At 43.6% G+C, this 25403-nt stretch overlaps 1 protein-coding gene across 2 annotated transcripts in view; it reads left to right on the top strand.

Annotated features, from left to right (window-relative positions):
* Window positions 1–448: 448 nt before the first annotated feature.
* TENM1 (teneurin transmembrane protein 1) overlaps window positions 449–25403 on the top strand; it is a 438805-nt gene continuing 413850 nt past the window's right edge. For both annotated transcript variants that reach the window (XM_084814084.1, XM_084814083.1), the window contains exon 1: window positions 449–665. In XM_084814084.1, coding sequence (XP_084670210.1) covers window positions 449–665 — 217 coding nt within the window. The remainder of the gene's footprint in view (window positions 666–25403) is intronic.

Raw genomic sequence — 25403 nt, 5'->3', positions numbered from 1 at the left:
TGGGAGGAGGGGAGAAGAGTAGCAGTGGAGGAGGTTGCTCAGGTTTCATAAACTTTCCCAGCTTCATGTTTTATGAAGCCCAGAATGATTTCCAAGCTGGACCATTTTCTAGTGAGATAGAATGGTTATATCAGTCCATTCTTGCCTGAATTCAAAGGAGCAGAGGTAGCGTCTCAAGGATATTTTCTGTGATTGTACTGTGTATTTAATTCCTTGTAATAATTAACTGGCTAAAACATTTCAACAGAAGGAATTGTTATGAATACATTTATGTTTCCCTTGACTAAATATACCAGCCAAATTGCTTGCTGTTGGAGGAATTCTTAAACCAACTATCCTTGAATCATGAGAGTTACATTGCCGCTTTTTTTTTTTGTCTCTTCCAGGACCATTTCTGTAAGGAGTCTCCACCTGTTGTTTTCATGACTCTGGGCCTAATTAATCAGACATGGAGCAGATGGACTGTAAACCCTACCAGCCACTGTCAAAGGTTAAGCATGAAATGGATCTAGCTTACACGAGCTCTTCAGATGAAAGTGAAGATGGGAGAAAGGCAAGACAATCTTATGAGTCCAGAGAAACTCTTAATGAATATGGCCAAGAACTCAGACTGAATTATAACAGCCACAGCAGAAAAAGGAAAGCTGTTGAAGAACCCACTCAAGGTACTTTTATCCATTCATTATGACAAATAACCCCAAACAACTGCAATAACACTGTAAATTATTTGGTAAACAGCTAAACGGCTTGCTTTTAGACTATAAGAAGAGCCATGCTGAATCAGATTGAGAGTCCATCTAGTCCAGCATTCTGTTCACACAGTGGCAAAACAGCTGTCTACAGAAAACCCACAAGCAGGACATGAGTGTAACAGCACCCTCCTGCCCATGTTCCCCAGCAAGTAGTGCACATAGGCATACTGCCTCTAATACCGGACATAGTGTAGAGCCGTCAGGACTAGTAGCCTTCTCCAGAAATTTATCTAACCTCTTTTAAAGATATCCCGATTGGTGGCCATCTTGGCTACATCTTGTGGTAGTGTCAGGATTCCTTTAGCCCCCACTTTACTTCTAAGCCCAAACATACACAGACAAGAGGCTTCAGTCTACAGCTTTCAATCCATTACTTCACAGGGTCATACAGTTGCAAATTCTGAGTGAGTCTCAGTCTACAAAGGAATGCCTTCAGGGGATTCAAAAGGAAGTTACAAGAGTTGCCCGCCGTTTGAAGAGGGAGGTGGTCTGACTAGCCTAACTTAAGTGAGGGAGTTCCTCTCTTCTTGTGAGGCCTCTAAGCACAGCTTTTCATGCAAGGGCAATCGGGTAGACCGTCTGAGTTCCGCCCCTGCCTTCTTTTTGCTCTGTGCCTGCGTCTGGCATCTATTAGGTCATACTCCCCAGACCCTGCCTCCTGCTGTTCGCTGCCTCTCATGGGGTGTGTGTGTGAAGAGGGACCCTCATCCTCAGCCAGCTGGACTACTGTAACCTGGGAAGCCGGCCTACTCATATCTGGACTAGCCTGGGAAAACACCTCCCCCATGTCTGATGGTTCTCCTTCAGAATCTGAACTGCTATCCCACTCCCTGTGCTCAGAAACACCCCTGACAGGTAGCGAATTCCATAGCTTAACTATGTGCTGTGTGAAGGAGTCATTCCTTTTATCTATCCTGAATCTCCCACCAATCAGCTTCATGGGATGATCCCACTGGGTTCTAGTATAATGAGAAAGGGAGGAAAATTTCTCACTAGCCACATTCTCCACACCATGCATAATTTTGTACACCTGTTCCCATATCACACTGAGTAAATTAAGTAGTTTTCCATTTCATGCTTCTGTGGGGGGAGGGATTACTGTGGGGTCTTACAGCTACCACCAATGTGCTTCAACAAATGTCAGAAAACCATGACTTACAGTAATGATTACTCTTGCTACTACAACTGAGACTCTGTACATACTTGAAACATATTTTCCCATGTTCATGGAGTTGGCCCTTCTAGAAGGCAAATGGGTGTGAGCGTGTGTGTGTGTGTGTGTGTGTGTGAATTTTGCTCTAGGGCTAGGGGAACCTCATCCCTCTGCAACACTGGTTCTATTCCTGCCAGAGGATAAACTGCTCTCAGCTTTACCACATCAACAGGTGCACAGAAAGGGTAATGTTAGGAAATTTGGCCTAGATAGTAGAGCGCCCTATCTGGGAAAGGAACTGAGATAAGATTAGGGATGTCAGAGAATTCCACCACGAATCTCGGTGAGGCCGAATGCCAATGCATTCGGCCCCCCAAAATCTGTGGCAGAATGGCCTGCCCCCCCCACGGATCCCCCCTGGGACAAGACTTTCCTGGGGCAGATGTGCCGGGCGGCGGCGGCAGCTCCGGCGGCGGCTCTGGCGGTGGCGTCTGTGGCGGCTGGTCTTCCGACCAGCTGCCGCCGCTGCCATATGCAATCTTGTTGTTTTTTTGTTTTTTTTACAGAGACGTGATAGGCTACGTAAAGACTTACGTAGCCTATCACATCCCGGTTAAAAAAAAACAACGCGTAAATATTTACGTAGACTATGATGGCAAAAATAAAGGGGAACGCAAATAGTGTAGTGGGCAATATTTGCATCCCTTTTTGATTCGCCGTTTTAGCCTACGTAAATATTTACATAGGCTAAAACGGCGAATCAAAAAGGAACGCAATTAGCACCCACTATGCTATTTGCGTTCCCCTTATTTTCGCCGTAGTCTACGTAAATGTTTACGTAGACTAGACGTGCCAAAATAAGGAACGCAAATGGTGGCGCCCATGGGCGCCGCCATTTGCATATGCGTGGGTTTTGTTTGTTTTTTCACTCAGCCGTGATAGGCTATGTAAAGATTTACGTAGCCTATCACTGTATTTTTAAAAAATCTAGCCGTGATAGGCTACGTAAATCTTTACGTAGCCTATCACTTTTGTTGTTGTTGTTTACTGGAAATGGCGGCAGTGGCAGCCAGTTGGAAGACCGGCCGCCGCCGCCGAACCGCTGCCAAGCCGCCGCCGGAGCTGCCGCCAGAGCCGCCGCTGCCAGGAGGATTCGCCCAAGGTAAGTCCCGTCCCGGGGGGGTGGCGGGGGGGGTGGCAGACCGTTTTGCCACCCATTTCGAGGGGCTGCATGCGCTGGCATTCGGCCTCCCTGAGATTTGTGGCGAAATTCTCTGACATCATTTCAGATTTTTTTTTATCAGGGTTTACCCAGTTTTCCAGCTGCAAGCAGGACATAGACCCGAACACAATCTGTGGTCGAAGTCCACAGTCGTTTCCAATGCAAATGTGCTTGCAATATGATTTGCTGACCAAAACAACAACAAAAAAAGCATTCAATAGCAGGTGTACATTTGAAAATGTGCATGAAAAATATGTGTATTTTTTTAAAATGTGCAGAGGCATGCTTTAATCAATGGGAGAAGAATGTGCCCATTTCAAGGATGTGCCCAACTGATGTGTACATTTTTGGGGGAAAATGCATGAATTTTCATGAAAAGAAATAACACTTACAATTTGATATGGACACGAGACAGAGAGCATCCCTACACCAGCCTAAAATTCGGCATTTAAAAGGGGGCTTTCTGCGTCCATTTTAAATGCAGGATCACAACGTACTCCCTTGACATTAACCTTGGAGGTTAATGGCGTCATCTAAAGGGCCAGCAAACTTCCGCGAGTGAGCAATCTCAATAGCAGGATAAAAACTCCATGTGAAGAAGCCCAGAATGAGCTTTGTGGTGGAATTTGGAGAACTTTGACAAGCTTGAGTTTGGCTTGTATCTGAGGATGGCGCTGTTGATCTTTGCCCATCTTATGGTTCCAATCCCCTTTCAGAGGGGGAGATACAGAGAATCCAATTCCATTTGAAACTGGAAGTTTGGTTAGGAGCTGCAGGAGTGAGCAGTTCTCAGCACCTTCTCTTGTCTAATATTCTATCCAGGGAGAGGTATATGGAGACATCTTTGAAAGCAGGAGACATCAAAAGAGACACATCCTCCCCTTGCAGATTTCCAAACTATCTTTCATCTCTCACTACTGAATCAAAGTATGTGTTTGTTAACACACCACATTTTATAAGTGTTCTATTTTTACTTTTTCTGTGTGTGAAAAGTCTGCAATGTTCTGAGAGTTTAACATCGGTATGCTTGTGATATGTTACTCTTCTCAAAAGCAAATTGCATAAGAATGTTTGTCTGTTTCCTGTGCCCTGAAGCAGTTTCTCACCTCATCTTCTGTTCTGAAAAACTTTTTGAAATGTACTTCTTCAGGGAGGACTGTTTTTTATTTTGCCTTTAAATTCTTCTTTTTCTTCTTGTCCTGGCTGCTTTCTATCATATTTACTTGTTGGGAGCTTTAAAAAAAATCAACACTGAATACAGAATTGATCTATTGGGAGCCCATTTTTTATGTTTAGATTCTGCACAGGTGTTAGAGAAAATCAAATACTGTGTTTCTTCTGGAGTGTTGAATTCATGATAGATTGCAGCTATGAAAAAAGTCACATTAGAAACCATCACTGTCAAGAGAGCCAAGATTGACCCCCTCCCCCAAATAATAATCAAAGAGAAGACTGCAAATATTTGGCCAGGAATGTTCCAAGGGAAGTCCAGAAAGAAAACTGAGCCACTTAACCCAAACTAAGAAAGAGCGCACCATTATATTTGACTTTATTTCTTTCAACAATTCAACATTTGTTTGTTTGTTTGCTTGAAGAATCCCTATGCAGCCTTTCAAAAATAATACCAATCTGGGCCATAAGGAAGGCTGAGCGAAGGAAGATAGATGCTTTTGAACTGTGGTGCTGGAGGAAAATGCTGAGAGTGCCTTGGCCTGCAAGAAGATCAAACCAGTCCATCCTCCAGGAAATAAAGCCAGATTGCTCACTTGAGAAAATGATATTAAAGGCAAAACTGAAGTACTTTGGCCACATCATGAGAAGACAGGATACCCTGGAGAAGATGCTGATGCTAGGGAAAGTGGAAGGCAAAAGGAAGAGGAACCGACCAAGAGCAAGATGGATGGATGATATTCTGGAGGTGACGGACTCGACCTTGGGGGAGCTGGGGGTGGCGACGGCCAACAGGAAGCTCTGATTTGGGCTGGTCCATGAAGTCACAAAGAGTTGGCAGCAGAACAAATAAACAACAACACAAAAATTAAAAGAGCATCATAAAACATCTCAGACCAGCAATCCAACATACAGTTAAACATAATTACAATTAAAACAAAAATTAAGCCAAGAGCGGTGTTAATTTAAAATCAAGCCCATTCAGACATTCTGTATCTGAATAAGGCAAACATGTGTCAAACAAGAAATGCCCTAGCCCCACCTCTGTCTCCCTCTACTCGAGGAGGGAGACTGTCTAAAGTAGAGAGTTTCCTGTATCCATCGATGCTCTCCACGTGAGCGAGAATGTGGGCTTTCCAGCATTCTGGCTCATGTAGCAAACTTCCATGGATACAGGAGGCTTTCCTCTTCAGAGAGTTGCCCTCCATGAGCAGAGAGCAATGAGCATGATGAAGGAATAGGGCAGGGCTGAAGTGCTCCCTCTCCTCAAGCATTTACTCTATTCAGGTACAGAAAACCTGAATAAGGAATAAATGTCTAGTTCCATTTCTCACTCTCACATGCTCACATCACATACCACCATGCCTGGCTATAAAGACAAATCAGGCAACCAGAAACAGAAAGAAGTTAAACAAATGGAACTAGAAGAAGCTAAAGACACCAATCCATCTTCTAATTTTCAGAACAGGCTAGGCCTTTTTGCAGTTGGCTCAGGCAATACTAGGGAAGTAGGTGAACCTAAAAAACACAATGAAAATGATTTCAATATAGAGTCTGTGTCTCTGGCAGTCAGTGATGAAGAAAGGGTGCTAGGTGTGCCATGCAATTCCAGTTTGTTGCTTTCAAAAGATAGTTGAGTAATATTGCTATTAACACCACTATATTCAGAAGATTTACGAGAGAATACTGCTGCACTAACTGATTAATGTTATTTCAAAGGGCCAGGCTTCTGGCTTTAAAACATAGTAGATACTTCATGATTTCGCAATGGAAGAGGCCATAAAAGTAAAAGCTTTAAAGTAAATTGGTCTATTTAATTTTTTTTTGCAGCTACATCAGTCCATTAGAATTAGGGATGTCTCTCACTGAGAAATCTGTTTTTGGGGTTTTTTTTTTAACTTGATGGAGTTCCGTGGCATGTATGAATCGATTTGCAGGACCATTTTTTGTGCATTTTTTCTGCAGGTGCTGCAATTTGTGCAAATTTCTGACCAATTTGCACAAATTTCTGACCAATTTACACTATTTCCTGGGCAATTTGTGCAAATTATGGTAGAATTTGCACAAAATGCTCAGACATTTGCTCAAATTAAAGAACCTGCAGAAAAAAAGAATTGCAAAACACCCAGATCCATAAACTGGCCTGACAGAAGGAACCAGAATGAAGTCTGGGGGGGGGGAGACAAACATAGGAAAACCCATTTAACTCCACCACCCAAATGGATTTCTCTGACATGCCTAATTAGAATAAATATATACATTGACAGGACAATACTTTTTATTAGCACCGACTAAAAAGTTACAATATAGTTGGTAAATGTGTAGTTCTCTTCTTTGGGCTGGATGTTATATTAAGCAAAAATAACCATGACAACAGAAAGTTGAGGCATGGTAGAAAAACACCAGCATGGGCTATGTGGTACTTCCAGAAACATTAGAAAGTGTGATTTCAGAATTAAAATAGAAATTTGTATATATTGTATGGCCTTGAGCACCAGTCTTGGTAAAGGTGGGATTTATTTTGGTAGAAAGATGGAGGTAGCTTGACCATGATGGTGCAGGCATTGGTAACCTCTTGACTGGATGACTGCAATGTGCTCTATTTGGGGCTACCCATGAGGCTGGTCCAGAAGCAGCAGCTAGTACAGAATGTGGATGTCCAGCTGTCGTGAGTTGCCCGTCTATATCAGCCTGGAACACATCGAGTGAAGTCTCTGCACTGGTGGCCTATCTGCTACTGATCCAGGTTTAAGGTTCTTTCACTAGTCTATAAAGCCCTGAACAACCTGGAACCAAGATTCTTGAGGATGCCCCTTTCTCTCTTACTGTCCTGGCTGATCATTAAGGTCTTCTGAAGTGGTAGTGCCGGTGGTCCCACATGAGTTGGAGATCCACTAGAACACCACCAGGAGTAGGGCCTTTAGCGTACCAGCTTCCACCCTATGGAATGCCCTTCCAACTGAGATCAGGCATACACCTACACTAATTTGTTTTCAGTGTTTGCTTTTCTTTTCAGGAAAGCATTCCCTGACTGATTAATGCATTCCAGCCACTTATTGATCCATTTTCTTTTTACGTTTTGTATTTTGTGCTTTAATTTCTTGTACACTACTCTCGATGTGAAGTGGTTTATAGATTCTGTGGTGACAAAATAATAAATAAATATAAATTTAATAAATGAAAGGGTGTGTGGGGCCATGTTCCAAGTGTGCACTGGATTTTATTTTTATTTTTCTTAAGGATGCTTCAACCTGGGCCCACCTAAAAAAAGAACAAGGTGGGAGCCAAATGTTCCTCCTAATATGATTGATCCTACTGGAGGGTCTGTGAGATGGGCCAAAAATGAATAAATAGCCGAAATTCAATCACAAATGTCTCCAGCCAACTTTGGATCTACAGATCAGAAGGAAAAATCAAGTGATTCTATTGAAGTCTGTTCTGTGCTGCTGTGATGCTGGGAATAATAAAATGCTTTATGATAAGAAACTGTGTTTTAAAATAAGGGCATCTGGCAAAGCGAAGCTTAGCTGAACACAGACAGATGAGAAAGAAAGTGATTGTCTTTTTGTTGAGTGTGTGTTTCCATTTGCTTCGCAGCCTGAATTCTCAGGTTTATTTTTGGCATGCTTAGTGGTTAAGATGCTGAACTGCAGACCGGAAGGTCGGCAAGACAGCAGTTCGAGACCCAAGTGCTGCATGACGGAGTGAGCTCCCATCTTCAGTCCCAGCTCCTGCCAACCTAGCAGCTCGAAAGCAAGAAATTGCAAGTAGATAAATAGGTACCGCTGCAGTGGGAAAGGTAACAGCATTCCGTGCACCTCGGTGTTCAGTCATGCCGGCCACATGACCACGGAAGCGTCTTCGGACAGCGCTGGCTCTTCGGCTTAGAAATGGAGATGAGCACCACACCCTAGAGTCAGACACGACTGGTTGGGGACACCTTTACCTTTACCTTTTTATACCTGCCATGATGTGATTTCCCCCCACACACACACACACACTATGCTCTCATTGATTCTGAATTAGGGATGTACAGACTGTGTAAAATCCACCTTTCGTTCCATCGTCCGCCCACAGACGGATGCGAATTTTTTCCCCATCATGCAGAAAAATACACCGATAATTACGTAAATATTTACATAAGTATATACATAATTTACCACAGTACGTAACATTTAGTGTATTGTCCCCTATTCCAGTCAGCATTTCCTCAGCACAATCTTACATATTTTTCTACAGATTTGTATGCATAAATTTCAGGAAAGTAAAAAAATCATCCGAAAGTCCAGGGACTGTGCGGACTGAGGGGGGCGCTCCGCAGCATATTCTGCAGGTCGGATTCTTAAAAATCCAAGTTCATTTTCTCTGCACCCCTATTCTGAATACACTTCAATTGTTTTGTAATCTGGAGTTAGGGTGGCCTTATTTTACCAAGGACAGTCCTGTATTTATGAGAGTTGCCAGAGGACGGTCCTCTATTATGAAGTGTCCTCTGTTTGATGGACTGTCCAGTCCAAGTCTGGTTTAAAGATAAAGAACCATAGGAAGGGAGAGCAGGGACCCTGAAGTTTCCCATCAACAGTTTGCCCTTGGAAGGCAGACTGACCAGGCACCCAGGTCACCTAGTCAGCCTTCTCCCCTATGGTGCGCTATGTTGCATTTCTATCTAAATTATAGTTTTGTTTCTAAATTAGCATCTATACATATAAATTAGCATAACCAATTGTTATGCAAATTAGTGTCTTCTTTATTAGTGATGCATTTCCTCTTTTTTGCCAGTGCCTGTCTGACCACCTTATCCAGAATTGACCACTAGTGTTGTGTGTTGTTTATTTAATTATGGTCACAGACCAGCCACTAGAAATACAAAATATAAATCCAGTTGACAAATACAAATACAATACCATCTGCAAGTGCAAAAGCATACATAGGATGGAAGGTTCAAATCAGAACTAACTTCAGTAACAATTTCTATTAGTATCAGCTAATACTAAGATGAATTATAATGGCATGTAACCATCTGATTCCTAATAGAACATGCCGGGGAAACAGAATTTTGCCACCTTAAAAGTAAATTCATTAGTAGAGTCTGAGAGGAGAAGGGAGGAGTAAAACTTGTCAGATCTGCCTGGGAATTTTGTTAAAATTGGGGCTGTTTAATGGGAGCGAATGTCCTTATAGTATATGGGAGCGAATGTCCTTATAGTATATGCAATATAATAAGACATGTTCAACTGTTTCAACCATGCCTCACTGACAGGGTCAAACACAACGAGAGTAAAGGATTCATGAGTATCTCCCCTGACCACTAGCGAAAGCTCAAAAGTTCTGCAGGGTCTGCTAAATTAAAATAAGTTCTGAAATGATGTGACACTTAGGAGAGATACATGATTGCATGAAAATGACAAGCAAAACGTAAGCTTCTGGGGCTTTGTGGCAGGCTGCAGCTGAGGATCGAATGGGGCAGAGGCAAAAGATGTGGTCATGGAAGGGCTGGAGGTCAGGCACCAGATCGAACAGATAAGGAACAAGGGGAGGAGCAGTGCCCTCCAGATGTTTTGAACTCCAGCTCCCAGGATTCCCAACCATTGGCCATGCCAGCTGGAGCTGATGGAAGCTGGAGCTGATGGAAGTCCAAAACACTTGGAGGGGACCAGGTTGGGGAAGACTGGGCTAAAGACAGAGATGTAGCCCTTCTGCAGGCTCATGGTCAAGTACCAGGTTGAATAGGTGAGAACCAAAGGCAGGGATATGGTCAAAGATGGGCAAGGAGTTAACTCCAAATCTATCTCTGTTGTTACTCTGTCTGACAAGTGTAATGGCCCCAGGCCTGTAACCAAGTCACCAGTAGTTTTAGAGGGCCCTAGAGATCCATAATGCTGTCTGCTTTGGTTCATTATTAGTGCAAGTCTCTTGCAAGGTGGGCCTCTTGGCTGGTAAGATGAGTCAAAGGTCGATATCCTCGCCTCATCACATTCCATGTTAATGAGCTCTGGTATCTTATCAGAGCCTAGGATGTGCCTGAGAAGTGAGGCTCTGCTTATGCTAAGCTACAGGTGGCTGTGCTGGGAAAGTTCTGATTGTTTTCCTCCTGAACAAGTCTATGCTGGGGAAGTTGCAGATGAACACTAATTTACGCTTGCTTCTGTCATGCTGCCTCACTGCTAACATGTATGGTATAAAACCCATTTTACCCCTTTGCTCTGGATTCAGTCTGATCCAACCACTGGGTACGCCTGTGTGCTGTAAGTACTCAATAAAGTATCCTCGTAAGCAAAACTGGATCTGGCTTATCATTATCTTGGCACCTCTAAATTCTGGAAGCCCACTGCAGGGGCATACAATAAGTTACTCAGCTTGAAGAACACAGCTTAAAGCAGGAGTTCTATAGAACCAGGCAGACCCATATGGCAGAGGTAGGCAACATGGTGCTGTAGTCCAGATGTTTAGGACTACAGCTGTCATCAGCCCCAGACAACATGGGTAATTGTCAGGTATTATGGGGATTGTAGTCCAAAACATCTGGAGTCCACCAGGTTGCTTACCCCCTGCCCTATTGGTTCATCCAGTCACAAGGGCCTGACTGGACAGAAGAACAGTAGTTCCAGTTCTGACCTCCAGGAGGGTGGTGCTGGAACATTTTTTTTAAATCTTTTTATTTGCAATGCAACAGTAACAACAGCAAACAACACCCCCTTGCCCCCCAAATGGGTAATTCATATCATGAAACATATCATTATACAGTAATAATTAACTATAGGGAAAATTTAAAAAGAAAACAAGGATGGGGTTTAACATTAACATTTCAAATACATGCATTAATATAAGGAGTCCACATATCTAAATAAGCATCCATACAACTTTGACAGTTGTAGGAGATACGCTCAAGTGTAGCAAATGCAGTAAAACCTTCAGTCCATTGAGTGATAGGTGGTGAGTGTTTTTCCCTTCCAAGCTTGGAGCATAAGTCTCTTTGCATCTGTAAAGTCTCTCAGTGTTCACTTTTGCTGTCCATCTATTAATCCCTACATTACAGGGCTGTAGTTTAAAAGTGCATGTGTGTCCGTTGTTATAGGTGGTGCTACAATGTAGCAGAGTTCGGTCCAGTAATTTCTGAGTCTGAGAACTGTCTTTGTGGAGAAGGGGGTTAGGCCCCTGGGCCCTGCTGCCTGAGTCCCCCATCACCTTTATAGAGGCATTTATCATGGCAGAATTGCATGTGAAAATCTAGCCCCTGACGATCATCAACCATATTAGTCTATATCCTGACATCTATCTCTTGGTCACTTAAGAAGATACACCTTGTCCCCTACCTACATGCCAACAAAAGACTGAGAGCTGGTCTCAAGGTCATGTGCGCCATCATCTTTCCACTCACTAAACCTGTCGTCATGCAGAGAATGTAATTCCTGAACCAGAACAATTTAAAAAAATAATAATTTAGCATCCCTCCAGCCCTCCAGTTCAAGCCTGGCTTTCATGTGTGTTATGGATGTGTTGGGTCAGGGAGTTCCCATATTCAGATAGATACAATATCTCCTGATTCTAGAAGGGGTGAGAGGAAGGTGAGTAGGAAGGCACGTAGGCCTGTAAGATCATTTCTGATTTCATACCCACAAATGTTTAGGGTGGACCTTCCAAATTGATTTTGTGAACAGTTTTGAGATTTGTGGCTTTTAGGTTTTGAAATGCTTCTTAGTGGTGTACCGCAGTCAGGGCTCACAGGGATACAGCACATGGGCTTTTTGATTAGGAGGGATACTGATGTCATCTGCCACTAGGAATGTACGAATTGTGTAAAATCCGTTCAGTCTGTGTTTCACGGGTTGTCAAGTGCCTTTCATTCCATTGTCCACCCATCAACAGAATTGAATGTTTTTTAGTTTCCGAATTTGCGCAAATGCACATTTGTGCAAATTTGAACTTGCAGAAATGTGCAAATTCTCCCCAAATGGACAAAAATCCCCCCCATGTGCATTTTTACAGTTTAGGCTATGGTAAAAATGCACATGTTTGAGCATATTTTTAAAAAGATTGCATATTTTTTAAGACAAAATTTGCACAAAATCGGGAAAGTTAGAAAACTGTCCCCAAGTCTGCGGAATCTGCCCAACAGGGAGAGGGCTGCTCTGCTGCAAAATCTGCCCATTGTATTAATCAAAATCGAGACTAATTTGGTTCCGTTGTGGATTTCTCCGACATCCCTGTCTGCCACCCTCTTCAGAATTCCCTATTCCCTCTGAACATAGCTGCAATTCTCACAGTAGCTGAGGGGAAATGAATTTTCCCTGTATTCTTCCTAGGAATGTTGGAGAATTCCTCCATGGATTCCAGGGAGGCTGAATTCCAGTGCATTTGGCCCCCCAGAATCTATGGCAGAACGAAGCAACCCCGCCCTGCCACCCCCTGAAACGGGCCCGGAATGGAGCCTACCTGTTTGCGGCCGTCCGGTGCTCTGCGAATGGCCGCCATTCGCCTTCCCACGAATGGCCATGATAGGCTACATAAGAATTTACGTAGCCTATCATGGCTAACATAGTGGCCACCATTTGCGTTCCTGCCTTTTGCCGTGATAGGCTACATAAATATATATGTAGCCTATCACGGCAATAGGCAGGAATGCAAATGGTGTCCCTGCGCCGGAATGCAAATGGCGTTCCCCTACCATTTGTGTCCCTGCGCAGCCCAACAGTGGCCGGATGTCCGACTGCAGGCGTCCCTGGCCGGCAGCTCCACAGAGTCGCTGCGGAGCTGGCCAGGGAGGATTTCGGGGGGAGGGACGGAGTGCCTCCCCCCCACCGCGGATGTCCCTGGACGAAACCAGGTAAGTGTTTTGTACATCCCTAATTCTTCCTTGTTGTAATGTAAAGTATTTTGAGGTGGTTTAATCCTGAATAAGCAATTAAGATGTATTAGCTTTTTAAAAGGAATTATGGAGAGGAAAACTGCTGGAACTGGTTTGTTGGTATGAATCAATGCAGTTTTCTGCATTTTTGGTCTTTCCTTGGGGACATGGCTATGGGGACTGTCATGATGAGCATGTGCACTCCAAAATTTACCACTACGCCACTGGTATGTGTGTATATACACATACCAGAACTTGATAAAACTACAAGCAAATTGCAAGCTTTGATAGATCTCTCTTTAAGCACTTTAATTATTTCCCTTAAACAATGTAAAATATTTATTTATGTTTTATTCATTAAAATTATTTTTAGACTTCTCTTTATTGGAAGATATTAGGGAAGTGTATAAGGCATGAATAAAATTATGCTAAAAACATAACTCACAATAATAAGCTGGATTCATCTCGCTGAGGTAATAAATGAAGGTTAAAGGGAATTACAAACGTTATGGGTAAGTTTCTTTTCACCATCATAATGTAAAACCTAATCAAAGAAAACAGAGACTGCCTCGATTATTATTTTTTTCCAGTGGAGTTTGATTTATCTCTGGACTGAGATATTGATCTAGCATTAATGAATTAATTAGTAGCTGAATAATTTGGGGCAGGCTATAAGGTAATGAATTTTGATAGTATTATCAATCAAGTATATGCTAGTAGCATGTTATCCTGATGAAATTAATTTTATAATCTGTCTTTTTGTATTAAGGCATTAATGAATGGGTGACTTATTGATCTACTGGACTTATTAATGGACATCTCATAACAAAAGACTGACAAATTAATGGGTGTGTTAATGCATTCCTTAGTTGAACAGTGGTTAAGTGGCCATATGTAAAAACAACTTAGCTTTTGTAATTCACCAAGCAATCTAATGAATTGGAGTGTTTGTGGGAGTTAATGTAACTAAAGAGGAGATTAACTGGTTGAGAGAGGGGGGGGGGAATCCATGCATAGATACAGTGCTGAAATATGGGCATGGAGGGGAATGGCTACACTTCACAAGGTCCAGCTCAACATGATAAAAAAATAGAGAGACTAAGATCTACATCAAGCATATGGATAGTTATGGAAATTTGGTTCCCTGCATCTATGTCTTTATTGGGATTTCCAGATTATGTAAGATTTCCCAGGGCGAATCAGAATTGCTGACACAGAGCCTCCTCTAAAATGAGAGAGAGAGCGCACACACTTGTACAGGGAATTCTAGGACATCATTTGAGAGATGAAGAGATGTATGCCAACCTGTGTGATATGCTCTCTCAAGGACTCCAAGAACCAGAGTTCCTTAGCTGCTGCTGTCATTTCCTTAGGGTGGCCATGTGTCCTACTTTACAGAGAATAGCCCTCAGTTTGAAGGCATCCTCTGTTTGAAAGGTTTTCCAGTTCAAGACCTTTAAGACCTGCTTAAAAATAAAGAACCATAAGAAGGGAGAACAGGGCCTTGAAGATGCCTATCAACAGCACCTAGACACCAAAAATGAGCCAGCACATAGGTCATCTAGTCACAGTCTTTCATACTATTGTGAGATATATTCATAGAAAGTATCATAGAATCAGAGAGTTGGAAGGGGCCTACAAGACCAGTGAGTCCAACCCCCTGCCCAATGCAGGAAGCCTGATTCCCATCCAAGTACTATCCAGGGCTCACCCTGCTTAGCTTCCGAGATCAGATGAGCTTGGGCACATCCAGCCCTTTGCTCGTGTTGTATTTCTATTTCTTTTTAAATTATAGCAGTTCTATCTAGATGTGCATCTCTCTGTATACATTAGCACATGCAAAGTTTATGCCAATATTTATCCTCTTTTGCTAGGACACCCAAACCACAGTATCTTCTTTGAAGCTGTGTGCATGAGGGAGGAGAGAAGGGGAGGGAATGTGCAGACCCAAAGTCTATTCTTAGTCCAATAACCCATGATTTATTGGGCTGAGGTTGTTATGTTGGAATCAGGACCCGGCCTGTGAGGCATCAGGTAATCATCTCAGAACATATGGCTTGCAGCAGCACTGGTTATGCCATGAAATGTATCGTTGTATAATCTTCTGTTACAGGATAAGACAGTGGTGGTGTCAGGATAGTAGTGCCCGGCCTATGCCTACCCTTTTCTCTTGTCTTTCTGGGGTCACATCTGGGGTCTCCTTTGTTTCCTTCTGCCTTAGACTGGGTGGGCTGTATTTATGAAAGCTCCCATTCCGTGTGTGTGTGTGTGTGTGTGTGTGAACGCCAGGGGATCAATATACCTGCCTAGGGTCCAGTGAACCAGGGAGCCCCCACACAGATTGCAACCCCATTACCATGCAGATGGGAAAATGAGGCTAAATTGTAGATCATACTTGAGCAGATGTCCAGGGATATATTTCCCTGAATGTATGCATATACTGCCCAGATCTTGTGGGATTTGCAGGAACCAATTGGAAGCAGCATTAGACCCGAATGAACAACATTGCTGGCCTAGACCCTTCTCTAGAACAGAGTGTGTGACTGTGTAGTTATACTAGGACTTGGGGAGAGAGAGAGAGAGACAGAGAGACAGATTGAGATTTGTTCTCTCTCAGTGGGAGTTGGTGCTTCTGGTAGAAGGTATAGACCCAAAATATGTGAGTGAACGTCCAAGAACACAGGAACACAAGAAGAGCCATGCTGGATCAGACCACAGGTCAATCTAGTCCAGCGTTCTGTTCATACAGTGGCCAACCAGCTGCCCATGGGAAACCCACAAGCAGGACGTGAGTGCAACAATACCCTCCCATCCAGGTTCCCCAGCAACTGGCAAACTGGTGTCTAGTTCACATGTATTGCTATGTCTAGCTATAATGGGAGATAAATCATGATTCTGCAGTGAAAAAGGCCAGAGAAATGCAATTTTCACATGATAGATAGATAGATAGCAGCCATGTTGGTCCATTAGAATTTTTTTAAAATTAAAACACCAAATATATCAACCAAAGTAACCAAATATGTCAACAAGCTTTTTTAGGATCCTTCTTCAGGCTGGATGTTGATGTTAAACATAGCAAAAGGGAGGGATGTTTAGGGGAACAGTGTAAAACCCCCAGTGTGCTCCTTAGTGTAATTTCAGAATTAAAATAGAAACTTTTCTTTCATGATTCATGTATGGAATCAGTTCATGGTGTGTATCGGGGGAGGGTGGTCTGACAAGTTTGTTCTGGGCTCCCCAAAATGATACTTGAGCTCTGAGATGAGATCCTGTGAAGCTATTAGAGCACCTGAGCCTTTGGCTGTGTTGCTGCAGCAAACTGAGATGCTGGCAACTATGACATTCATGGAGGAGAAGGCTTTCAGTGGCTACTAGTCCTCATGGCTCTATGCTATTTCCAGTATCAGAGGCAGCATGTCTATGTACACCTGTTGCTGGGGAACATGGGCATGAAGGAGCTGTTGCACTCATGTCCTGCTTGTGGGTTTCCCACAGGCAGCTGTTTGGCTGGTGTGTGAACAGAATGCTGGATGAGATGGACGCTTGGTCTGATCCAGCACAACTCTTCTTATATTCTTATGACTGAGTTTCATGCTCCTGTGATTTCCTTCCTTCCTCCCTCCCTCCCTCCCTCCCTCCCTCCTCCTCTTCAGTGGGGGCAGTAGCCTTGCTTAGTAGTGAAGCTTCTTAGGATGACTGGCCAAGCCAAATCCCCACTCCCTAGGCTCATATCCAGACAGGTGGACAGGATTGAGAATGAATTATATAATTATTTTGATCTTAATTATATTTTAATCCCCCTAGTCATTCAGTTACACTGAGTAAAACATCAAAAGCATTAATAAGATTGTCCCCCACCCCCGAGTGTAGCAGACTTTATATTAAAAAAAGCAACAAAAAAAAAGAAATGGAAAAAAACACACAACAATGGCTACGGAGAACTGAAAGAACAGAATTAGTGAAAGAGGTGGCAAAGTGAGTAGCTAAACACCAAAATGGCAGGTTGGATGCAGCACTTAGATGACTGAAGTTAGTCAGAAATCCATTTTAATCTGAAAAACATGGACAAAGCAGAAATAAATAGTAGCTTTTATGAAGCAAAAATATGTTAAGAGAGGCTCTAAGCTGGATAGACTATTTGCAAGTTAAGTAGTTACAAAAGAAAAGAGTTACATTATTTTCCTAGGGTAAAGAAGTTATTAGCACCTTAAAAGGTGTCAGAAGAAATAGAACAAATGTCCCTGACAGGGCCAGCCCTACCATTAGGCAGAGTGAAGCGGCTGCCTCTGACAGCAGATTTTGGGCATAATGGAAGGGCAGAACATGATTAGTTATTTAATTTGTCACTCTTGTATTTTTATTGCCAGGGATGGGTAGGGATGGGTGGATTCTCTACCTGCTGGTCCGGGTGGGAATCCTAGCCTTTTGCGTGAAAAAACAGGGACGCCAATGGTGTAGTGGATGCCATTTGCGGCCGTAAAGCTGTTAGATTAACCTAAATGCAGTCGTAAACGGCTGCATTTAGGTTTATCTAACAGCTTTACAGCCGCAAATAGCATCCACTACACCATTTGCATCTGGACTTAGCCGTCACTCAGTCAGCCAGTGATATGGCACGGCAATGGTGGCCAGCCGTATCGCCAGTGATGTGGAGCCAGCGGCTGGCTCTGCGGGGTCGCCGCGTGGAGGAGCCGGCTCCTGAGGATTCCGGAGGGAGATGGAGATAAGTGCTCCATTCTGCCATGGACTCCGGAGTAGGGATGTGAGAGAATTTCGCCACGAATCTCAGGGAGGCCGAATGCCAGCGCATTCGGCCCCCCAAAATTGGTGGCGAAACGGTCTGCCCCCCCGCCCCCCCCCCGGGACGGGACTTACCTTGGGCGAATCTCCCTGGCGGTGGCGGCTCCGGCGGCGGTTCGGTGGCGGTTTGGTGGCGGTGGCTGCGGCGGCCGGTCTTCTGACTGGCTGCCGCCGCCACCATTTCCAAGTTAAAAAAAAAAAAATGATAGGCTACGTAAAGATTTACGTAGCCTATCATGGCTAGATTTTTAAAAAATACCGTGATAGGCTACGTAAATGTTTACGTAGCCTATCACAGCTGAGTTAAAAAAAACAAACCGTGCGTACACAAATGGCGGCACCGATGGGTGCCGCCATTTACGTTCCTTATTTTGGCACGTCTAGTCTACGTAAACATTTAGGTAGACTACGGCGAAAATAAGGGGAACGCAAATAGCATAGCATTCCCCTTGTTTTCACCGCAGTCTACGTAAATGTTTACGTAGATTAGATGTGCCAAAATAAGGAATGTAAATGGCGGCACCCATGGGTGCCACCATTTGTGTACACGCAGTGTTGTTTTTTTTTAACTCAGCCGTGACAGGCTACATAAACATTTACGTAGCCTATCACGGCTGACTGCACGGACGCAAACGGCGGCGGCTACGGCCGCCGCCATTTGCAGACCCGTCCGGCCGGGAATCGCGGTGGGAGGGACGGGGCGCCTCCCCCCCAGCCAGAATTTCAGGGGGAGGGATGGAGCACCTCCCCCCCACCGCGAATCAAATTTCGTAAAAGGTAAGTGACTTTCGTACATCCCTACTCCGGAGGTAGGGATGTCAGAGAATTCCGCCACAGATCTCAGTGAGGCCAAATGCCAGTGCATTCGGCCCCCCGAACTCTGTGGGGGAACGGCCTGCCCCCCCACCCCCCCGCGGATCTCCCCCGGGATGAGACTTACCTGGGGTGGAACTTCTGGGCGGCGGCAGCTCCGGCAAAGGCAGCGGCGGCGGCCGGTTAGGCTGGTATACCAACTACGCCCTTATCTGGACAGAGATAGCCTAGCTACAGTTATCCATGCTCTGATAACTTCTCGTCTGGATTACTGCAATGCGTTATACGTGGGGCTGCCTTTGAAAACGGTCCGGAAACTTCAGCTGGTCCAAAATAGGGCAGCAAGATTGTTAACAGGGACTGGCCTGCGAGCTCATATTACGCCAGTACTTTTCCAGCTGCACTGGCTGCCGGTCCATTTCCGGGCCCGATTCAAAGTGCTGGTGTTAACATTCAAAGCCCTTAACGGCTTGGGGCCAGGTTACCTGAAGGATCGCCTCCTCCCATATGTGCCTGCCCGGACCTTAAGATCATCATCAGCGGCCTTTTTCCGTGAGCCCCTGCCAAAGGACGTGAGGCGGGTGGCTACTAGGAGGAGGGCTTTTTCTGTTGTGGCACCCCGGCTCTGGAATGAGCTCCCTAGTGAGGTTCGCCTGGCGCCTACATTGTACTCCTTTCGGCGCCAGGTGAAGACCTTTTTATTTTCCCAGGCATTTTAGCTTTCTAAATTTTTATCTTTGCTGTTTTAAATCTGTATTTTAAACTCCTGTACTGCTGCTAGGTTTTATTGTGGTTGTATTGTTATATTGTGGTTTTAATGTTCTATATATTTTAAATTGTTTTATTGTGTGTTGTTTGGTTTTAGTTTTTGTGAACCGCCCAGAGAGCTTCGGCTATTGGGCGGTATAGAAATGAAATAAATAAATAAATAAATAAATAAATAAATGTATGTTAAAGAAAAATAGGTAAGTATTAATACATTTGTTGGAGGAAAGCTAACAAGAAAGAGAAAAGAACATAGAATACTTATATTTATAAATAGATGACTATTATACAAATAAACAATGAATAAGGGTGTATACAATGTTTACATTTATAATTTTAGAAAGCTAGAAAGATCAACCGTTTTCTTTTCTTTTTTTATTCATGGTCTTGTTGATTTTTATTTTAAATGTAACAGTACAATAAGGTATTTGTATTGACCAAAACACTCAGTCCATGATAAATCCAGTCCTTCCCTTCCACAACCCTTCCCAGTTATAAAACTGTGGGATCCATTAGATCAACCATTTTGAAACAAACTGGCATTCATATATTTGATTCCCGTAGGTGTGCATGAAAATACACAAGTTTTAACACTATAGCCATCTCCTAAATCCTATAAAACCAATTTGAAAGGGGAGGTGCAATACTTTTTTCCCAATAAAATGTTATTGTTTTTTCCCCTTTTTTGCTGCACTTAATAAATGGATAAATCATTTCGACATCTGCTTTGTCCCCACAACCCTCTAAGTAATTTAAAAGAAGCCTCAAGGGTTCCTATGATTTGTTCAATGTAAAACAAAACAAATTGCCATTTTAATTTTCATTCACATGTGCATATAATCTCCACGCAATCTTCCACAGTTACAGTAGTTACCTTGAGTCAGATCATGCCTTAATTTTAATTTATTAGAGGTTAAATACCACTGATGAGATATACATGTTTAAACAAGTAAAATAAGTATAAAATATAGACCAACCTAGGCTAGAGGACAATCCTGTGGCCTCTAGACAGTGGCTAGATGGCCATGGGTTGTTCGGTTTCTGGGAACCGACCTCAGAGGCCATGTTCCAAGGTCAGTTCCCAGAAAACTGCCACCCCCCCCCTCCTCTGCCAACTTGTAGGTGACATGGATCGTCCCTGGGCTCCATACTTGGATGAGCAGCACAGAGTGGGGCAAAAGGGGGTGTTCCCAGGGGCAGGGAGGGGAGGACAGTGCAGAAGTGCTGATATGATGCATCCTATGTGTTGACCGGCCTCCTCTTGTGCTCCAAATACCACAAATATCCCTGCATTGGATAGGCAGTTGCCTCCAAGTTCAGAGGTGGATGCCTATCCCAATAAGATTGCTCCCTAATATTACTTTGGGTTGGATCCAGACTAAGTTAGTTGAACTTAAGTCCTGTTGAAATCATGACTGGGTCCTGTCATGACTTAAGTCCCACTGATTTCACTGGAAGTAAGGGTAACTTAGTCTGGATCCAAGTCATGGTTTCTGCAAGAACTGTTGAACACATTATTATAATTCAGGAGGATAATAGAACACTATAGTCAAATCTCACTCTATAAAGTGAATAAAGTCAAACCAGAAGGGTAAGCTATTAATGTTTCAGGTAATATAAAACAGCAGGTCTCCTTATATATTCAGCTAAAAGGAGGCTATGAAACTTAAGAACTTGAGAATAACATTGGCAATTGATCTGACTCAGTTGTATAAACATAATTATGGCCCTTCGGTGGTAGGAGTTGAGAGAGATTTTGTTAAATGCAGTAAATTAAAGCATATTCGATTTTTTCAAGAATCTCTGCAATTATCATGTCAGTCCTACCTAGATATTCTGTATTATTTGTTGTACTTACTTTGTCAGGGTCAACGAGAATTCTGAGAAGCTGACAAAAGATGATTAGAGTTCTATCTGTATAGAAAAAAGACTGAGATTTAGCTTTTGCACACTTCAAAAGAAATTGGGAGAAGGAGGTTTGTCTGTTTTGAATATATGGTTGCATTATGTAACAGATGTAATGCTCAGGATAATTGGCTTGATATATAAATGAAAAGCAGGCAGGCAGGCAGGCAAGCAAGAAAGAGTCAAAACAGCCATGAAATGCAAGAGGTACAGTACGTGACAACAGATAAGCACTTTGACAACAGCAGTAATTTGTCATGATACTATCATCCTAGCTTAGCTATGTTATTTAGCACCTGCAGTGGGAAAGGAAATCATTGTCTTGATACAGACCTAAACAAATAGAATCAAACTTCCTGGTAAATTCTAATTCAGCATTTTCACACTGGAATATCACTTTGATTTGATTTTTTTTTTTTTTGGTAGAAGAATGGCAACATGATTATATTTGTTTAAGCCTGAACAGCAGAAACAGCAGAAGGCCTGAGGTGGGGAAATGGGAATCAAGCTTTAAGAATTCACCTCTTGTTTACGAGCCTCCAAATTCTGTATCAGAATCTGGCTCAGGAGAACTTTGAAAACATCTCAGCTTTGCCAGTCATCTAAGGGGGTGGCATTGCCAAAACTAGAGGAAATGCATTACCAAAACAGGACAAAAGAGGACATCAGTTTGGATAAAATGTGTGTGTATATGAATTCATATGTATAGATGCGAATTTAGAAATAATTCCTATAATTTAAATTGAAATACATTACTTCCCATAGTAGGGAAGATAATGACCAGGTGACCTCTATGCCTGGTCAGTGAACTGTGGATGAACAATTTCGAGGTCCCTGCTCTCGTTTCTTATGGCTCATTATCTTTAAAGCAGACTTGGACTGGTGAACAGTGCTTCAAATAGAGGACACCTCCAAACAGAGGATTGTCCTCTGTAATGGAGGACACATGGCCACCCCAGTATTGTACAACAGTGTGTGTGTGTGTGTGTGTGCACACGCGCACACGCATGCATGCATGCATGCACACATGTGTGAGAAGTGCACGCCCTCTTTCAGATATAATGTGGCTGCTGGATGGGACCATCAGCCACAAGTGGGCATGATCCCACTCTCCCGCTCTACGCACATTCAGAATAACGACTGAACAATTCTTTCCTGTTGGTGAGAACTAGGCCTAAGAGAAACACACCCATTCCTAATTTGCGAGCGGTTTCTTAAAGTCTTCAGCACCACTGTTTATACAGCTTTGATGTTTACCCGAGGGAGTGTAAAAGCCGATCGTATGTCAGTCGAGCAAAGAAAACAAAACAAAAAATACGAATTCCCAGCAGCCCAAAGCTATATGGTTATTGGCATGCTTGGTCTATTGTAATCCATGGTCTTGGCGAATATAGTAGAAAATTAGCTCTTGGCAAGTCTGGCCTTTGTGATTGTTTATTGGCAGGAGGAATTGGATTGAACTGGCAGATCCGCAGATGGCAGCCTTGTGGTTATTCGGGTTCTTGTTTTTTTAAAGAAGCATACACAATCTGTTTCCTATGGAATATGTCATTCATCTGCCATCTTGTTCTACGGCCTGAAGATTTTACATTAGAATCCTTGCCTTTCTAGAGCCTTAATGCTGAACTACACTTTACATTCAATGTGGGTTTCTGCTTTCATGTGTTGGGTGTGTGTTTTGGTGTTTTTACAGTTTTATTTGTTTGTTTCAAATTAAAAAAATACGAAATAGGCAATAGGCAGTGCTGCTTTTACCTTTCAAGTTATAAACAGTAAATATGGGGCAGTGATCCAGATCTGCTCCTACTGGCACCAATAATATTTTCCCTCTTCAAGTTAATATCCATTTCATGGCAGTCTGTGTGGTTTTTGTCAGAGCTGGTGGTGTGGGAGATAAAGGGTGCCATGGTCTCAATCCAGATTGGGTCTCCCTGCAGCTGCTGGTTAAACACACATGGGCACAAACACACACACACACACACTTAATTTGTAGTTTCGCCCCAAATTCCCTTGGTCCAATAGAACAGGAAACACAGAGCTAGTGAGATTATGTTTCTATTTGCACAAATGCAAAGACAATTAAAACAGATTGCAGCACATTGGTTCTGATTGTATTCTCTCTACGACAGCAATAAAGCTATCAACAGAGGCACTATAATTCATAACCTTCCTTTCCAGGAGCCACCATGCACTTTTTGATCCATGTCAATGTCTGTGTTTTGTGTTGTGCCCTAAGGGAAAGATGATGAGTCTGTTGCTGGACCACCCACCCTAGTGCCTAATAAACTGTCTGAGCAAGCTGATGGGGATAGTCCTGGAACTGGTGTTGGGGACCCTAGCACTAAAGAAAGGGCTGGATGCGCCTGATCTCATCTGATCTCGGAAACTAAGCAGGGTCAGCCCTGGTTAGTACTTGGATGGGAGACCACATGGGAATCAGGCTTTCTGCATTGAGCAGGAGGTTGGACTCAATGGTCTTGTAGGCCCCTTCCAACCCTATGATTCTATGAGTCTATGAAACGTTGTTGGGGACTTGAACATTCATGTCGCAACTGCCTTGTCAGAGGTAGCTCAGGATGTTACTGGCTGCCATCTCAGCCAAGGGTCTTTCCTAGTTTGGAAGCTGCAGCCTCTTCTAGGAGAGGGGTACCTCACCCCTATCATACATGCCTTGTTTCTTCCAGATTATATTATATTATATTATATTATATTATATTATATTAATTATATTATTTATTTATTTATAATATTTATATACTTCTCCGCATCAAAGATTTTGGAGCAGTGAACAACAAGATAAAATAATAAAAACCCCATAATTTAAACAAAGCATTTTAAAAGAACAGATTCTGAACTTAGTAAACCACGGTTGGTCACTCAGGGAAGGCCTCTTGAAATAACAATGTCTTCAGGAGGCGCCGAAAGCAACACAACATTGGTGCTTGCCTGACCTCCAAAGGCAGGGAATTCCACAGGAAGGGGGCCACTATGCTGAAGGCTCTCTTCCTGGTGGACTTCAACTGGGCTGTAGGTCCACATGGAACCACCAGGAGCAAGCCCTCCACTGACCTCAGTGACAAGGCAGGTTGGTAAAGAAGAAGGCGCTCTCTCAGGTATCCTGGTTCCAAGTTGTTTAGGGCTTTGTACACTAGTACTAATACCTTAAACCTGGCCTGGTAGCGAATAGGCTGCCAGTGGAGTTCCCTCAGCAAAGGCGTTACATGCTGGTAGGGATGGCGGAGAATTTCTCCCCGAAACTTCGGGGGGCCGAGCGCCAACGTGTTCGGCCCCCCGAACAAGTTTCATGGAGAAATCCTCCACACACACCCCGCACCCCCCCCGGGACGGGACTTACCTTCACCGAATGTCCCTCCCGGTGGCTGGTCCGGCCGGCGGTTCGGCGGGTGTTCGAGCGAGGCGGGAGCAGCAGCCGGTCTTTCGACCGGCTGCCGCCACCGCCATTGCTATGAAAGCAAAAAAAAAAACCGCCCCCTGATAGGCTACGTGACGATTCACGTAGCCTATCACGGCTAGATTTGCAAAGTCAGCCGTGATAGGCTACATGAATCGTCACGTAGCCTATCACGGGTGACTTTAAAAAAAAAAGAGTGTACGGATAATGGCGGCCCCCATAGGGAGCCGCCATTCCCGTTCCTTATTTGGTCGCTGTTTCTGTTGCCCTTATTTTCGCCGTAGTCTACGTAAACATTTACGTAGACTACAGCGACTAAATAAGGAACGCGAATGGCGGCTCCCTATGGGGGCCGCCATTCACGTACGCGCTTTTTTTTTTTTTTTAAAGTCACCCGTGATAGGCTACGTGACAATTCACGTAGCCTATCACGGCTGACTTTGCAGATCTAGCCGTGATAGGCTACGTCAATCATCACGTAGCCTATCAGGGGGCTTTTTTTTGTTTTTTGTTTACTTTCGCGGCCGGGCAAGGCGAGGCGCCTCCTCCCCGGCCTGAATTTCGGC

The sequence above is a fragment of the Heloderma suspectum genome, chromosome 9, assembly GCF_057233095.1.
Source record: "Heloderma suspectum isolate Gila_16-S chromosome 9, 16-S_ref, whole genome shotgun sequence".
Lineage (NCBI taxonomy): Eukaryota > Metazoa > Chordata > Lepidosauria > Squamata > Helodermatidae > Heloderma > Heloderma suspectum.
The sequence above is the reverse complement of the archived record's forward strand: the minus strand, read 5'-3'. Positions and strand labels throughout refer to the sequence as shown.